We start from the raw sequence: 18,332 nt of genomic DNA on the forward strand, positions 1-18,332 counted from the left end.
TCTAATTGGTGGATTCGTCTGCGCTGTCCAATGGCGTGTGACAGTGAGAAATCTGTACAAGGAAATGCACGATAGAGTGGCAGGGGAGAGAATTATAGCTATTAGGGTTGGAGAGGCGTTTATTATTTTATTCTGAACAACGTTCGCAGTTACCTGGGCGAAGCGCTACCATGTCTTTTCCTTTCAGAAGGAGGTCGCGGAATGAGTTTGTGAGTAGGGACGATGTAGCCACGTATAACATATCCTTCTTACTCTGTGCTTCCTTGCGTCGAGTTATTTTATTTTATAGATGATTTAAAAAGTCCGATACTTACTATTTGCTACTAGCAACCTCGTTTATATGCATTCACTATGAAATTGCCACCGTTCAGCCAACTGCGTTTAGTTTGCAGTGTCCCTGTTTTGTCGTCTTAGGTGAATAGCTGCTATTAGCTAGGAAACATTTCATGGTTCCCTATGAGCTATGACACACGACTGTTACTCATTAGTTCTTTTGCCAATGGCAACACGAATCGTCATCACGTGGGTCACCCTGCTGCAGGGGGGGATAATCACTGCTCTGGAGACACCCACCATATATCTGTCATCATCAGTCAACACTAATATAATGATTAATAATGGGGCTAGTGGTTGCTACAAGTAGTAAGGGACACATCCTGCCAGTGCCCTAGTAGACCACTTTTTTAAAGGAGATATTTTGTGTAAAGAATAAGAATGTACCAGTGCATTCTTCTCATTTAGATATAGAAGACTTTAAAAAGAAGTGTTTTAGGCTGATTTATTTAATATTTCTGCAAAAACCCTAATAATCCCTCCCTTCTCTTCCCTGAATTCCCTGGCTGTGCATGGGAGCTGGGGGCACTCATTGTACTGTAGGACAGGAACCAATCAACAGCTAGCAGGACCTGATAGGGAACTGAAGCCTGCCTGTGCTTGTGTGACTGCAGGGCTGTGATTGGCTGTCCCCCTTCTACTGTGCTTCTGGCACCCTTCATTTGAAAACCAGGACCAGAAATCAACTTTAGGGAGCTCCAATAAAGCTCCAATTATTTTTAAAGATAATATTAATTTTTACCAATAATTTTTAGCACCATGTAAACACAACACCATATACTACTTATAATTGCCTACAAAATTAGGGTTTTTTCATTCATCCTATATGTCTCCTTTAAGAACGAATGCAGTCTATTCATAGCCAGATACAAGTAGCAGCTACCTAACTGTGTAACATGTACATTATAGAGCGTTCCACTTCCTTCTGTAATATTTAGAACCCCAATCTGTAGAACACTGTCCTTGTATCCAGGGGCATAACTACAGAGAAACAGACCCTGCGGCTGCAGCTGCCCAGGAGGTTTAGGGGCCCTAATTCATATACAATTTCAATAAATATTGGAAAAACTGGTCAACCTGAAGACATTTTGGGAGCCTGAAACATAATTTGCTGTGGGGCCCAGTGATATCTAGTTATGCCACTGCTTGTATCTACTCTATCAGAAACTCCAAACTAAATTTGTTTACAGGTATAGGTCGTGTTTACCAGGCCACTTGAACATTCAGGGAAATGTCTATAATATCCAAAAGGGCTGGACTCGTTGCAATTTACTTTTCAATGCAATAAATGCAGCTCTGCAGCATGTATTTATTGGAGGTGTAACTGAGTTTTCAGGTGATCTGATAATCTTGAAGTGGATGTAAAGTAATTTTTAAAAATACATCTATAGGCCCTTAGCAGTGCACTAAATTAAACAACTTTGTAATGAATGTTTTTGTATCTGTTTTGAGATTTGAACTTGATGGTTTCTGCCACTTTCCCTCCTCTCCCTTGATCGGAATCCCACCTTGAAGTTAAAGGGGTGGTTCACCTGAAAGTAAACTTTTAGCATGTAATAGAATGGCTAGTTCTAAGCAACTTTTTCCATTGATTTATATTATTTAATTTTCTAGTTTTATGATTGTTTGCCCCTTTTCTTCTGACTATTTACAGCTTTCAAATGGGCGTCATGACCCCATCTTAAAAGCAAATGCTCTTTCTTGTTATTAACTGTTGTTATAATAAAAACATGAATAAAAACTTTTTTTTTTTTTTAAAAAAAAAAAAAGGCTGCACACATTATTTTTATTATTTATTATTATTGCTCATCTTTCTAGTAAGGTCCTTTCCTATTCATATTCCAGTCTCTTATTCAAACCAATGCACGGTTGCTAGGGTAATTTAGACCCTAGCTACCAGATTATTTATAATGAAAATTGAAGAGCTGCTGAATAAAAATCTAAATAACTCAAAACTTTCAATAATAAAAAATGAAAAACAATTGCATTTTGTCTCAGAATATCACTCTCTACATCATACTAAAAGTTAACTTAAAGGTGAACAACCCCTTTAAGTGGCCACCAGCTGTCCTACTCTCTGGTGGTCCGAGGGGCTTCAATTCCTGAATAAGAATGTATATATGTGAGGATTAAACAACACTTGACAGCCCAGTGCAGACAGGCAGTGACTACTGAATTTCAAGAGGGGGAGGGAAAACTGCAGAAATGATCATGTATATTTCAAAATGGGTACAACATTTTTAACAGACATTCATTACAAAGCTGTCTAATTTAGTGCTATAGATGCATTTTTTTTTATGCTTTACATTTCCTTTAGGATATGGGTACTATCTGTAAATTCATTTTTCTGAAATGTAGCAATGTCGTTTACTCAAGCCATTCAATATTTTCTTCCGCATTTGTTTATTCCCTGAAATTAAATTTTTTAAAAAATGTGGAAAGTGCCCTAAGCATTCCGTATAATAGACCCCCACACGCCTTCTTTTTTCTTGGAACATCTATGGATTCTTTATTCTGCCTTACAGTCAGTTAAATCCCATCAACACTGAATTACACCTGCATTGCTAGTGTTGGGGTTGCGCAAGGGGGAGATGAACCTGATGCAATTGCGGCCCATATGTTAAACCGACAGTCAATACATGTCTCCCCAACTTCTACCCGCTCTGAAATAATTTTATTTACAAATGCTGATGAATAAATACATATCTCTCCAACCTCTCCCCTGCTCTGAAATAAATCTGGTGGCAGGGGGAGAACCTAGGAAGAACAATGAATGAACAGGGGAATGTGTGGAGAGCAGTGACATCTAGGAAGTGCTGAATGGAAAGTGAAAGTAATTGTCTGCCCTGCTTTTATGCCCATGGCATAGAGGAGGGGCAGACAATATTTGATTGACAGCTGAGATTTTTAAATGAGCTTACAACAGCTATGAATGCTTTGATAAAAAATTGAAATTGGATTTCATGTTTAATTTAAAAAGGACTTTTATTATACAGATTTTTGTGTCTGGGTGACAGGTCCACTTTAAGTGTGTGGTCCAATGTTATAAATCATATTTGCTGTTAAAATCAAAAAAAAAATTTATTCATTTAATATCTGACTTTTGGTTTATAGTAAAATACCTGGGATTGGGATAATTTTCCTTTTGTTGTGCTGCACCAGGAAATTGTAGTTATTTATTGTTCTCTGTTAAAATTTACTTAGAAACACATAGCCCATGGCTTGATCCCTGCTGCTACCGTAGCGCCTAGATCTGCTGTTCCCCGTACTCCTCCCCCACGTAGTCCAAACCCTTCTCCAGAAAGGCCCCGGTAAGTTTTTAGTTTTTTTTTATTGTAAAATGTTTTTAATAGAATGGTTTCTACTATATGGGCACACCAAACATTTTAAAGGAGAAGGAACGTCCGTTTACACTTGGGGGTGCCAAAACTTAGGGCGAAAAGCCGAACTTTAACGAAAAAGCCGACTTTTATTCTACTGCACATGCATCTGCCCCGGGAAATTTGAAGACAGAAGAAGCAGGAAGATGATTGCTCTGTGGTGCTCGCTGGAATAACCCCGGGTTTTCTCCTGATAGGATCACCGACTCAGGGTTTCAGATAAGTAAATGTGATCACTTGGGGTGCCTAACTTTTGGCACCCCCAAGTAAAAATGACTTTCCTTCTCCTTTTAAAGGAGTCTTCACATAAAAACATATTTGCCCAATGAAAGATGTAATTCTGAGTAAGTTTCCAATATACATTAAAGGGGATCTATCTATATAAATACATCTTAATAATAATAAGAAACCCTATAAAATGAATAGATGTAAACTTACACAGAATAGTCAGTTGAAATATGAGATCTCCAAGTCTTTCTTTAATCAGCCGACCTGCAAAATTGTGTCAGAAGTCGGATCCAGGAGTGCAGAAAAAGCTGGGCAAAGCTGTTTTCAGTAGCTGCTTTCAGTAGCAATTATATTTACAAATTACCGGACAACCATTAATTATTTGTAATTATTGTTTATTCACAAAGTTGCTTATGATTTCATTTTCTATGCGAAGAATAGATTTTGGATGAAGGCCCTTTAAAGTGTATGCAAAACTTCGGAAAAGAAAATTAGTTTAGAAACCGTCGTCGTATTTACACTGTAGAAAGAACTTCATGGGTATCCAACCAAAACAACATGGCAACCATTTTTTGTATCCCACACACAGCTTGAGAATCCCTGCTACAAATTAATAAGGCACACGTTTGCCATTTGAGGTTAAACTAGAGACTGGCAGATTAGCAATACAGTATGGCAGGGATGCCCAAAAGGTAGATCAGGGTCTACCAGTAGACCTTTAGTTGGCAGGCCCGGATTTGTGGCGAGGCCACATAGGCCCTGACCTAGGGCGGCACATTTTTGGGGTCGGCATGCCGCCGAGCCGCCTGTGCTCCCCAGTGCTTCGGCGCTCGCACGCTGATGCTTTTACGCCAGCGTGTGGTAGTACGTGCAGGCGCTAGAACCGCGCGGAGCACACGGCCTAGGGGCGCCCGCCCAGCGAATCCAGCGCTGTTAGTTGGTGATCAGTAGATCTCAAGGCATTGTCTAAATCACCCTCCTATTTCTTGCTTTTCATTCAGATAATTATTATGTTAAGGTTACATAAGAAATCGATGTTTGTTATAGCAATATACATTTTCTCATAAATCTGTATTTAGGTAATATTTTCCATGGAATAGAATGCTAACAATGCTTTTATGGCTGTAGACCATAATGGGACAACATCTCAACATCTCGAAAGTAGTAAAGTGTGGACACTCCTGCTGTATGGTTTACACATTCATTTTTAAATAATTTCTTAAAATATTTATTTGTTTCCACGTAGTATACCTGTGACATGCACAGCATCATCCATTTAGCACAGGAAAAGAGTCAGTTCAGGGTTTTGTTCCATATGCAGGAGGCTTCTCTAGCCTCTCTGCAAGTCGTTGTTGGATCACCTACAGTATATTGCCTTCATTGTTCTACATGCAGACAGTTTGTTCTCAACTTTCACATAGTCATCCTTCAGAGCCCAGAAAAGTGCTTTAGGTCCATGGCCTTGTGTGAGAACTATTAAAGGGCTGGTTCACCTTTAATTACATTTTTGGTATGGCCAATTCTAAGCAACTTTTCAATTGGTCTTCATTATTTATAGTTTTTGAATTATTTGCGGTCATCTTCAGATGCTTTCCAGCTTTCAAATGGGGGGGCGGGGTCAGTGACCCCATCTAAAAGTCAGATGCTCTGTAAGGATACAAATTTATTTTTATTGCCACTTTTTATTACTTCTCTTTCTATTCAGGCCCTCGCATATTCCAGTCTCTTATTCAAATCAATGAATGGTTGCTAGGGTATTTTGGGCCCTAGCAACCAGATTGCTGAAATTGAAAATTGGTGAGCTGCTAAATAAAAAGTTAAAAAATAATCAAAAACCATAAATAATAAAAAATGAAAACCAATTGCAAATTGTCTCAGAATATCATTCTCTACATCATACTAAAAGTTTAACTCAAAGGTGAACCACTCCTTAACTTTGAGCATTAGTTTTCCGACTTGGTCTAGGTGCAGGTCAGGCAGATTTGAGCCAAAAATTAGGCCTATACAAGTGCAGGTTGAACACAGGTTAAAGTTCCCAGCTATAGCACATCTAACTTTTTATTTGTACGGGCTCCTTCCTCAATGGTGGGTGGTGAAACTGTTTAAAGGGCATGGAAAGTCTAAAATAGAATAAGGCTAGAAATGCTGTATTTTGTATACTAAATATTAACATGAAATTACTGCACCACAAGCCTAATCAAACAAATGATTTATGGTTTCAAAGTTGGATAAAGGGGGTCACCATCTTGTAACTTTGTTAAAGGGGTTGTTCACCTTCCAAACACTTTTTTCAATTCAGTTGTTTTTAGATTGTTCCCCAGAAATAAAGACTTTTTTTCAATTACTTTCCATTATTTATTTTTTAAGTTTAAAGGTGAATGTCCCTGTCTCTGGGTGTTGCAGTCTGGCAGCTCATTAATTCAGGTGCAGACTCTAAACTGTTACAATTTTGCAACATTGAGTTGATACATTTCTCAGCAGCATCTCTGGAGTATTAACAACAATTGTATCAATTCTAACAACTGCTAATGAACTAATGAAACTCAGAGATTCTGCTCAGCAGGGACAAAGATAAGAAATGTATCAACTAAATGTATCCATTTAAAACAGTTTACAAGATCGGCAACCCCCCCTCCCAGGGTTGCTTCAGAAGGAGAGAAATGACACTGTACACTTCAATATTAGAAAAACCGTCACGCATAGAAAATAGAAAGTCATTGGAAAAAGTCGTTATTTCTGGTGATCTGTCTGAAACCAACTAGTTGTTTGAAGGTGAACAACCCCTTTAAACATCTTTGCAAGACTAAGACTGTGCACATGCTCAGTGTGGTCTGGGCTGCTTAGGGATCATCATAAACAAAGCTGCTTGAGTTGTGCATGGCTGGTAAGTAAGGTGGGGGCTCCCCCCCTCCCTGCTGTTCACAAGTATGATTGTTTCCCTGCAGAGCAGTTAGGGACCGTCTGACAATTCCTATCCACAGCAGCAAATGAAGGGAGAATTTAACTGCATACAGTGAAAGTAAAAATGGGATTTATTTTTTTGCCTTTACATGCCCTTTAAGCTCACCCCCCTGTGACATCATCCTTGATGTCAGCTAAGGAGTAAGGGTCCGGCCCAGGTGGGTGCACTTATAGGGGCACCTAGTTCATAACACTGAAAAATATTTCAGCATCAAACATTCAGCAAATTAAGTATTCACCCCAAATTTCACCCTGATTGCCGCAGGCCTTTCTAAAGATCAAATATGCATTCTGTCCAAATTGAACTCTAACCAGCTTTCAAACTTAGCCAGCCACTGCAGCGAGTCCTATGGATTAGAAACTACTGACACAGAAACATCTCTAATTGGAGAGGCTTATTTTAGGGAATTAACATCTGAGCAATCCCCGAAAAATACAGTGATCAAATTGCTTTGTATCTTTTGAGCATGTATTCTGTTAATTGTCAATGTACTCTTGAAAGTAAGCTTCAATTTGAGACTTTTGACCCTTGCAGCTTTAATGTATAACATTATGGGTTTCAACAGTATCCTTTACTCTTTTTCCATTTCTATGGATAAAGGCCTTGGAATTTAGCACCAGTAGTTTTACCTGATTCAAAATCATTTTGAGCTCACAGGTTCCTTTATAAAGCATTTTTTTTATAGTTTGTATAATTTGTATTAAAAATGTCTAGATTCATGTACCGAATAATTTTTAATTGAGAATGTTGCTTCATTTTTCATAATTGCATTTACCCCCATACTCTAGATTGTAATATTTTTTTTTTCATTTTTAAAAAATATCTAAAATAATCTTTTATCCATTCTTTCCTTTTTTTGGCTTGCTTTGAGGTCCTCAATGTTGGTAATGTTTTTAATGTTTATGTGATCTGAAATGTCTTGCAGTATCTATTATATAATAGACACAGAAAATGAACAGTAGTGGATTTCTAATACATTTGTTTTATCAATAGTCTTAATTTTTTTTCTTCCAGTTTAGATATCTAACAATTTATTTGTTAGTTTCTCAATCTAACTTGGCTGCAACAAACGCATTCATGCTGTTATGTTACTGTTTTTTTCTTATTGTTTTTTTCTGAAAAATGTCTCTGTTTTAAAACCAGTAGCTCATAAACTGTAGCGTTTCAATTGTCTGATGAAAATGGAGCTACAGGTTTAAATTGCATACACAGACCACTGCCCCTGTAATGAGCCTTATTGACCTGCCAAAATAATACATTATGTGCAATTAATGCATACACATGAATGGCCAATTTGCTTTGATATACTTGTTTGACCTGCTGGCTTAATAACAATTGGCTGAATCTCATCTGCAAGTGACATCCCGTAAACATTACTGAAAGGCATTGAGAGACAAGGTGTGATTGCACGTGGCTTGATTTAAATGTAATAAGTAGTTTGCTTTCTAAAAATTAATAAATAGTACATTTTAGCTATCTGCTGTTCGTTTCCATTATATACAACTAAATTATGTTTTCAACCAATGGTAGGTCCTGTCTTCACCTTCAGGGTCAGGTCCAGTTCATGCTTTTGCATCTTATTCTTAAACAGAGACTTCATGGCTTACCTTATTTTTATAAAGTCATTTTTGGAGTTATTTAAAGGGGACCTGCCACCTGAAAAATTTATTCCAGATCCTATTTTATCAAGTTAGCAAAATAAACTTTAATTACACTATATAAATTATTTGAATCTTGTTTCCTTCAGTCTGGGAATTCATAATTATAGCAAGCAGGCAGGAGCCATTTTGTGGACACTGTTATTAAGGCAAGTCTTGCATCATCTCAGAATCTTGTTTGTGCACCAGAATGGGGGACCTGATGTCCATCCCCATGCGCCGGCTACACAATTAAATGGTAACGAGAGAGGGGGGAATGTGGGGAGAGCAGTGACATCTAGGAAGTGCTGAATGGAAAGTGAAAGTAATTGCCTGCCCCGTCTCTATGCCTAAGGCATAGAGGAGGGGCAGGCAATATTTAATTGATAGCTGAGATATTTAAATGCAGTTACAATAGATATGAACTGTTTAATAAAAAAATTATTTGGATTTCATGTTTAATTTGAAAATAACTTTTATAACACAGATTTTTATGTCCGGGTGATAGGTCCACTTTAATAAGTTGTCTAGTGACTCATAGCAACCAATCAAGTAGCATGCACATAAGCATGTGATTAGTTGATATAGGTTCCTAGATGTGGGCAGATTTATTACATTATCCTGGAAAGGAAAGACATGTTTGTTTCATAAAAATACGCACGTGCATATATAGAAATATACTAACCATATTTAAAATATATATTCTTGTGTTCTTATTTTCTTTTATGTTATCTAGGTCAGCACTTGCAGCTGCTATTTTAATGACCTCTTTAACCGGACGTACAGTTGCAATACCACAGCCCCGTCAGAGATCATATTCTGAAAATGACAGCACATATATTGAAGAAAGTAGCACAATTGATCCATATGCTACTGCAAGAGATCTGGGATTAGAGTAAGTGAATTGCATTGTTTAAACACCAGTCCAAATTAATTTCTATATAGTTAATTCTGTTGGCTGTCGGTAGGATTAATTGTATGCAAATGAATTACAAAAACACCAGACATGCAGAAGTGCTGGAGTTTTATGGATAGCCAGAGTTTCTTTTTCCCCACCGAGTTGCTTCTGCATCTTAATAGAGGAGAACAGGGTCAGCAACCATCTTCTGCAGAGGTATATGTGAAATTAATAGGATAGATAGGAACAAACTTTAGTGAATTATTACTTAAAGGAGAACTAAACCCTAACAATGTGGCTAAAAAACATTTTATATACTGAACTTATTGCACCAGCCTAAAGTTTCAGCTTCTCAATAGCAGCAATGACCCAGGACTTCAAACTTGTCACAGGAGGTCACCAAGAAGACAGGGGAGTTACTGGGGGCATCTTCAAAGACACATATATTTACTGCTAAAGGGCTGTGGTTGCCTTAGGCTGGTACATAACCCCAAAACATAATGTACAACTTTTATAGCAAACATCTTTAGTTAAGTTTTAATTGTCCTTTAAGAAGCAAATATTAATATCAAAATGGTGCATTGGGAAAAGTCGTCTTTTCCAAAGTCCTACCACTTGGCCACCCCCCTTTAATCTGCCATATTGCTATATATATATATATATATATATATATATATATATATATATATATATATATATATATATATATCTCTATATATATATCTCTATATATATATATCTATATCTATATATATATATATAGCATGCATGCATGCATGCATGCATGCCCGGGTTTGCAAGACATATAAATTCCAAGGTAGACAAGTTGAACTGTCCTTTCTGCTTCCTGCTAGGTCAATACAGGGCGTTAATTCTGCATGGATTAGAATAATGCATTGTAATTTCCTTTGGCATTGGACACATTTTTCAATTACGGATATGACTTCCTTTCTCTCCCTGTCTGATGAGGTCACCAAATGACCAAAATCTTTGGAAGAAGTGGTTTGCCAAACAAGCTTCTTTAGTTGTTTGGTCCTTGGGCCAACAATTAAATTACATGAATGGACTTTGGAAATCAGTTGGAGGAGAACAAGGTCCATGGTCCAATGTTGTTTTTCTATCGAATTTACATTAGAAATCCAGGTGTAGTCAGTTTATGTTAAACTCTTCCATATGTTAGTCCAGGGGTCTCAAACCTTTTTATTTTATTTTTATTTTTTACCCGTGAGCCACAATCAATTTTAAAAAGATTTGGAGAGCAGCACAAGCATGAAAATCCTGGGGATGCAAAGTAAGGGAATTGACTGGCTATTTGGAAGCCCCTATGTGGACTGGCAATCTAAAGGAGACTGTTTGGCAGTACAACTGAATTTTATGCAAGCAAAAACACATCTGATTCCACAGATTGAAAGGAAAGGTGGTGTAGAGATTGTTTGGAAAGCAGAAGGCCTTTAAGTTCCAGAATAAACCATTTAGAACAAGTTGAGGTTAGGATTGCACTACTGTCAGTCTAGGGGCTGGAGAAATAGCAAACACATAAACAACAGGCACATATAAAGACTATCATGGTTTTCTTTCTGTGTAATAAGGGGTGTCTGTGTAAAAATAAAATACGCCTATATTAGGAAGTTCATTGTTTGTACCTTTTCTATGTAAGCCCAACTGAATGAGCTTGTGTCAAAATGGGGGGTATATATTCCATTTTAGGCCAGGGAAGGCTTCGGGTTTCAAAGAAACGCTTATAGTTAATTGCTTATAGATAATTAATAATCCTAAAATTTACCAGGTTTTCTTTTAAAAGCTGTTAAATATTTGCAGATTCTTTTATGCATTTATTTTATTATGAAAAATAAAAGCTTGTGTTTTCTTACAGTTCAACAACAAATAATATATAGATCTCACGTGTATGATAACAGAAATTATGCATTTTTGACAACTGCTTCACTGTTTAGGCAAAACTGGAAGGAGTATGGTGCTAGGCAAAATATTGTTTCCCCTGTTATGTCCTCTGATTTTGATGATGAAGGCACAGATGAAGAGATGTCAGACATAGAGAGAGAACATGCTGTTAATATTTCAGAGAAGAAAGTGGAAATGTTATCACATGAGCCAATATATTCCTTGCCAATAAAAAATAAAAAGGTTAGTATTTATGCATACCTTTTGTATTCACTGTTATATAGTTGAAAGGGGTTGTTCACCTTTAAATTACCTTTTTATTATGGTGTATAGTGATATTCTGAAATAATTTGCAACTGGTCTTCATTTTATTATCTGTGGTTTTAGAATTATTTAGCTTTTTGTTCAGTAGCTCTCCAGTTTTGAATTTTAGCAGCTATCTGCATCCAGACTACCCTAGGAATCAAGCAGTGGTGTGAACTACAGACTAGAGAGTGGCATATGAATGAAAGACCTTAATAGAAAGGTAAGTAAGAATAAGTAACAGTAAGTAATACAATTGAAGCCTTACAGAGCAGTACACTTTAGTCTGCCAGTGACCCACATTAGAAACTGGAAATAGTCAGAAAACATATAAACAATTAAAAATGAAGACCAATTGAAAAGATGCTAAGAATGGCTTATTCTTTAACATAAGTTATTTAATGGTGAACTACCTTGAATTATTTGAATGATTAATACATATTTGTGTGAATGTAATAAAGATATTCCAGTATACATATAGTGCCAGACTAGGTAGATCTTGGCCTGCGGAGAAATGCATGCTGAGAATTTGCTGCTCTGCTGCTGCTGTCTTATATAGACATGATAGACATGGCAAAGTTCTGCCACGAAAACGCAAGATTTTGCATTTCACGCCAAAATCATTTGCGTCTGACTGCACCTGAGCAGAGGCAATGTTTACGGGTGAAGGCACATCGATCAGAACAGCAGCAGTGGAAGAGCAGATTATTTTTTTTTCTGATGGCCAAGATCCGCCTATTCTGGCATTCTTCTAAACCAAAACTCTCACAACAGGTAGGGGTTAAATGAAGGGGTTGGTTTTCTGATTTCTAATTTAAACATGACACTAGAGATATATTTTAAAATTAAGTTCTATTCATTTATTTTGCTCATGCTGAAAAAGTAGTATATAGTAGTATAGTAGTATATAGTGTATATATATATAGTAGTATATGTATATTACATCACTCCAGTTTGCACGGCAGTCATAAGGAGAGGCTGCAGCTTACCAAAGAATTCGAAAGGCTGAGGGGAATGTGGGAATGCAAGGACATGCCTTGCCTGGTGTTTCTGGTTTTAATTTAAATTTAAAGAAAAAAGGATTTGGTAAGCAGATTTTAACACAGAAATACTGTATACTTGAGGAAAACTTCTAACTTTAGAATTTTAGAAACTGCATAGGTAGCCATGAAAATACTTTTTTTTGTTGAAGTGTAGTTCATTTACTGCAATGATCCAGGTATTAGTCCAAATAGCCCTTTTCAAATCAGACAGGACTTGAAACTATGGGCAGGCAGAAGAGGCACCTGTGCAGGTACCTCCTTTTCCTACCTGTAGTCCCACTTGTCAACGTGCAGGGGGGCAGGTAGCCCGGCTTGGCTGACTCTGGAATAAGGATCACTTTTTACCCCATTGGAGGTAAATTGGAAGTAGCTTCAAATGGGGTGGCTTCTTCTACGTAACTTTATGAGACTTTTGTGTAACTGTATTTAGGTTGCATGTTCACAATTACTGGGATCATATTTTGCTAATGTTGTGTTTTTCCTAGCATAGGTTTATATACATATTGGGACAGGCTAGCCAAATATTGGGGTATATTTATTAAAGACTGAAGTTAAAGATCACCACAGTCTGCTAGAGTGAAATTCTGCCACTCTCCATTAATTTCTATGGAATTATGAAAGGCGTATTTATCAAAGGATGAACTTTCACTTCCACCCATTGATAAATACTCTTTTAAAAATCCCATAGAAATGAACGAAGGGTGGCAGTATTTCACTCTAGAGGACTGAGGTGATCTCTAACTTCACTCTTTGATAAATATACCCCATTGAGTTTATTACATCTGGCCAGTTACAAATACAAATGGGGTTTCCCCCACAGGTTATATTTTTTTCGCCACCATTAAAATAAATTGTACATATAAGTCCAGTATTTTTGCTGTATCTATGGTTTCCTTTTGTTTTGTTTTTCTACACAGTATTACATGAGACAAAGAAAGTACATTTAATCCATGGGCAAATTTCTAAAAAGTTTGAAAAAACTGCTCAGTAGACAAGTAATTCAGGGCTCCAACCGCTGCACAGAAACCCTAATTGAGTTAGATGCAAGTAACTATATCTTCTGCCGACATCTTGGTATGAGTATCTCTGAGCAAACTTCATCTAACCTCTAATGTTGCACAAAGTTTAGATGTAACTTAATCCAATTTATTTGATTTTAGCAAGATCTCTTTATAACATATGGTATTATAAAATGCAAACTAACTCAAACTTGCAGCTTCACATTACCATATATAGGATATGTGTAATAGAGGACTTACATAAAGCAGCGATACTAGGTTTCTTGAGAGTAAAATGCAATAACTGTTTATATTTTGCTGTGCTACCAGCTGGAGGAGCTGTTTCTGTTATAACAGACCTAAAATGACAGATCTTCTGAATTAAGATTAAGGATGATTCAATTAAGGATTTCACTTGCCAAACAGTTGTTTCTGACCTTTGATACATAGAGGAAATCCGAGGTTTAGAATTTACATTATTCTGTGTGCCTTTTTATAAACATTTTTTTCTTTTTGCAAAAGGAAAGTATCCTGCCTCTAATTGCGAACGAGTTGTCATCTCAGCGGGCTGACTTATTGAATTCTCCGGCCTTGAGTGGCCCTGAAGAGCAGGAAGGTATGACTGCAGTTGGTCAGTTAGCCAATATATTATTTTGTGACATTCATACCAATGGTGCCAAAATATTAGTCCCACCAAACTGTGCCAAACCAGTTGATTATGTAGAATATTGACCACGTGCATAATAGCAAACACTTTGGGTGCAATTCACAAAAGTGGCGGAATCATTTTTTTGTTGTAAAAGCGGTGTTAAAACAGGCGTAAATACATAAATCCATATTCACAAACATAAAACTCCCCATAAACGTGATGATTCTTCTTGCTGAACGACCGATTTTAGGGAAGTCCGACCAATCCTTCAAAATTATTGTGCGGTTAGTGGGATTCGAACGATCTTACATCTTACGATTTTTCGGCCGACATCTGTCAGGAAATTGATCGGCCAGGTCAAAAAATCTTTGTCGGCCCCAGTGCAATCTATCTATGTTTGTAGGGCCAAGCAGGCAGCTCCCCTTTGTTTTCCTGGCAAATTGGTCTTTTTAGTTGATGGTAAATTCGCACGATCGTACGATCATACGATCGTTCCGAGAAAATCGTGGTCTCACGATGAGGATCTGATCTTTTAAAAATCTCAACATCTATGGCCAGCTATAAATCCGCCAAAATTTTCGACTCAACAGCCACTATTCAGTATTTGGTGAAAGAAAGACACTTTTGTGAATATGTCATTAAAACGACCGAAGTGGAGAAGAAAAACAATATTTTCTCCTGACATTTTTAAATTGAAAATGTAACTCTTCCCTGTGTCTGCTCTGCATTGTTTCCCTCAATCTCCATTCACCCAACTTTAAGGTGCAGTATGGGGGGAGTCATTAGTATATATTTTGCTAAAGACAATTTCAGAAAAATTTGGTAGAATGCTTTTTAAGATGTTGGGCAAAAGACTAAATTTGGAAACTGTGCCTTGTAATAATGTTTTATGCATTTCAGACAAGAGATTCCCTGCTATTTTAATTGCCAATATGCCAGAACTATCGGTTTATCAAATAAACTTTGAGTGAATTTCAAATCGCCCAATTGATGAATGAAATTTATATATAAAATGTTTATTTTCTTGTTTATAAACCTATTGTAATTCAGTTCTGGTTATAAAAAGAAAAGCAGGGCTTGAACCATGACCATAGGCTGCAAATCCCCATGAATATGCTGATTCCCCCATACTGCACCTAAAAGTGGGGTGAATGGAGATTAAAGGAAACAGTGCAGAGCTGACATGGTGACACTGAGCTTTACTTCACTTTAAAAAATGGGAGCAAATTTAGTTACAAATATTTTTCTTTTCCTATTTTTTTTTTTTTAATGACAAAGTGTAATTTGTCTTTCTTTCACCAAAAACTGAAAAGTGACAGCAGAGTCGGTATTTCGGTGGACTTTTCTTTGTAAATATAGAAATTGTATTTACACCAGTTTTAACGCCACTTTTACTCCACAAAAATACTTTGTCCACTTCTGCGAATTTCCATCTAAGTCTCGCACCACTCTTAAAAGTTGTTTTTCCTTTAGGTACGTTGTCAATATAGTACAGGGTTTCTCTGAGTTTTACAGACACTGGTGGGTGGGGTTAATATTTTTTTGGGATGATGCAGGTATGTATAGATGTGGTGTTCAATTGTATTGTAAGGCAATAAAAATAAATTGACAGACATTTACTTTAAGTCCTGTCAAGTGCCAAAGTATTCTATTTTATATCAAATATACAAATATGTATCATATGGAATGGCATCCCCATTGCTTATCTATTCTTGTTCATGTTCAGCATCTTTCTCACGACTTATAATTCTACAAGTAATATTTTTCTTAATTTCAGAAGAATCAATCAATGGCATTGGGGACCCTTCGGCATCACCATCTCCTCCTCCTCCAACCAAGCAGATAAGCAAAAGACCTCTTGGACAAAATCAAAAAGCAGAAATTGAGAAAAAGCCAAATAAAGAAACAATTGAACCAGGCGGGTATTCGTTATTATTACACTGTTGTTTTCAATAAGAGATGGTCAGCTTATATATCTATAAGCTAAGCTACCTGCATTATTTGCCTTCCTTTTAGCAGCAGCTGAGTGTCACCATTTGACATTCCTTGCACCTATAATTTGTTGTTAATTCGGGTTGCCAAACATTCAAAAGGGCAAGGTGCCCTTGAACAAATCATGACACTTCACAGAGCAGAAAGGTGTTTAACTGCTTAAAGCAGTTCAAAATATTCAAATTCATAACATGAATCTGCATACATAAATAGGTTAGTTTTTTCCAAACATATTATTGACTGTCAGGAAAATGTTTATAAATGGGGGAAAAAGACAAGAGTGATCATGACGGCAAGTGCAGTATGCTAAAATATATGCATGCCCTTTAAACACTAGTAATAAAGGTATGTGTGTCTATACTTAACACCTTACGTAAGTGCTAATGTGGTGGATTTGCACACAAGCTGCGCAAGCTCCACAACGATTCTTGAATTTTGTGGTGGGGTTCAGGGTTGAAGAAAAAATAGCAATTTGCATCCATTATAATTATAGGGCTTCAAGTGTTGTTGATACTCAGAGCGGGATATGATTACCTCAGTATTGTGCTTAAAACAATTCCATTACACTGGTGGTCATTTATAAACTCTTGGCAAATTTGCACCTGGGCTGTAACCCATGGCAGCCAATCAGATAATTTCTTTCCATTTTCGACCTGCTGCCGACCCAAAAAAAAGCTAATCACTGATTAGTTGATATGGGTTACTGCCCAGATGCAAATTTGCCCAGTGTTTATAAATGAGCCCCACTATGAGTAGCTGCCCATTAATCATTGCCTTTCATGGTGTACATAATTGTTATGGGTTTATCCAAGGGTATCCAAATTAGTTGCATTCAGTTTTCTTAAACCAAGTGGTTGATGCACATTATACATTGCAGTAGAAACTTATATATCTGTAAATTTATACATTTGCATTGCTGTATGTTTAAAGTGCTCCCTAGTTTCTTTGTAGGGTGCCTTTCGCTATTCTAATGGTTGACATGAGAGTTGAGATACTTTTTTCCCTCCATCAATTGGAGAGTACCATGGCATATCAACTGGAGAAAGCTACTGGATCCCTAGTTCCATAGCTGCTATGGCTGATACCAGGTGTCCTTTACTGGTTTAATTCATGCTGAAAAATATGCATTTTCAGGTGCCATTGCCCCAATGCTGTATTCCAAGTAGTAGGTATATTAGAAATTGTTTTCAGTATGCTATCTTCATAAATTAAAGGTTATCCAAAGCAGGAAATTGGCCCGAGGATACTCAAGTTTACACTGATCTTTCCGGTAGTTTTTATTTTCAATTTCTGGTGGTATACTGTTAGTTCTGTTATTGAATACAATTGTGATGCAAAGAAGTCGAACAGTTCCAGAGATGCAGAGATTGCTGTACTATGTAATGTAAAGAAAGGCAGCTTTGCAGCTATTTTGTCATAACCTGTGCAGCAACATTAAATAGCATTCCATAGTGGCGAGATAATGACTCACTTGGGGAGCTTCTCCTTCAGTTCACAGTCCAGCTCATGCAGTCAGAGCAGGCCAGAGGTAACACATACACCCCATAAGTATCCTTGGAGTCATGTTCAGCTGCTGAAATTGGAAGCCCACGTTGGCTACTTTATTTTTATTTTTTAATTCAAAGGTTTTTTTATTGTTTTAACATTTTCATAAGTAAAACAGAGTGATAGAGTAGAAAAAACAGTGTAGGAGAAGAGAAAGAGGGGAGGAGAAAGGTGGTGGGGGGGAGATTGGGGCCTTAGTGTAGGTTGGAAAGGGTTGGGTGATTGTGGGGGTCCTTATAAGCTTGGGAGTTAATGTTCCGTTATCTCTTCTTTACTGGTTTTTGATCCGTGTTTGCAAACCTTTGCCTATGAGACTGGGAAAAGTGTTCTTCATTCCTTTTTAGGTAGGAGACATTCTTTTTTCCACAGCTTCCACAATTGAATCGATGCTGAGCTCAAGTTTATTTGTTGATTAGATCTAAGTGCCATTTGTTCATGAGTGATGTTTGAATCAGTTAGTATTAT

At 37.1% G+C, this 18,332-nt stretch overlaps 1 protein-coding gene across 1 annotated transcript in view; it reads left to right on the top strand.

Moving 5' to 3' along the window:
- Window positions 1–28: 28 nt before the first annotated feature.
- Window positions 29–18,332, top strand: part of cep89.L (centrosomal protein 89 L homeolog) — a 77,510-nt gene continuing 59,206 nt past the window's right edge. The window contains exons 1-6 of the mRNA XM_018258026.2: window positions 29–209; window positions 3,538–3,644; window positions 9,277–9,435; window positions 11,391–11,580; window positions 14,204–14,297; window positions 16,108–16,248. Of these exons, the coding sequence (XP_018113515.1) occupies window positions 171–209; window positions 3,538–3,644; window positions 9,277–9,435; window positions 11,391–11,580; window positions 14,204–14,297; window positions 16,108–16,248 (730 nt within the window). The 5' untranslated portion in view covers window positions 29–170. The remainder of the gene's footprint in view (window positions 210–3,537; window positions 3,645–9,276; window positions 9,436–11,390; window positions 11,581–14,203; window positions 14,298–16,107; window positions 16,249–18,332) is intronic.

This window comes from Xenopus laevis, chromosome 4L (genome assembly GCF_017654675.1).
Source record: "Xenopus laevis strain J_2021 chromosome 4L, Xenopus_laevis_v10.1, whole genome shotgun sequence".
Classification (NCBI taxonomy): domain Eukaryota; kingdom Metazoa; phylum Chordata; class Amphibia; order Anura; family Pipidae; genus Xenopus; species Xenopus laevis.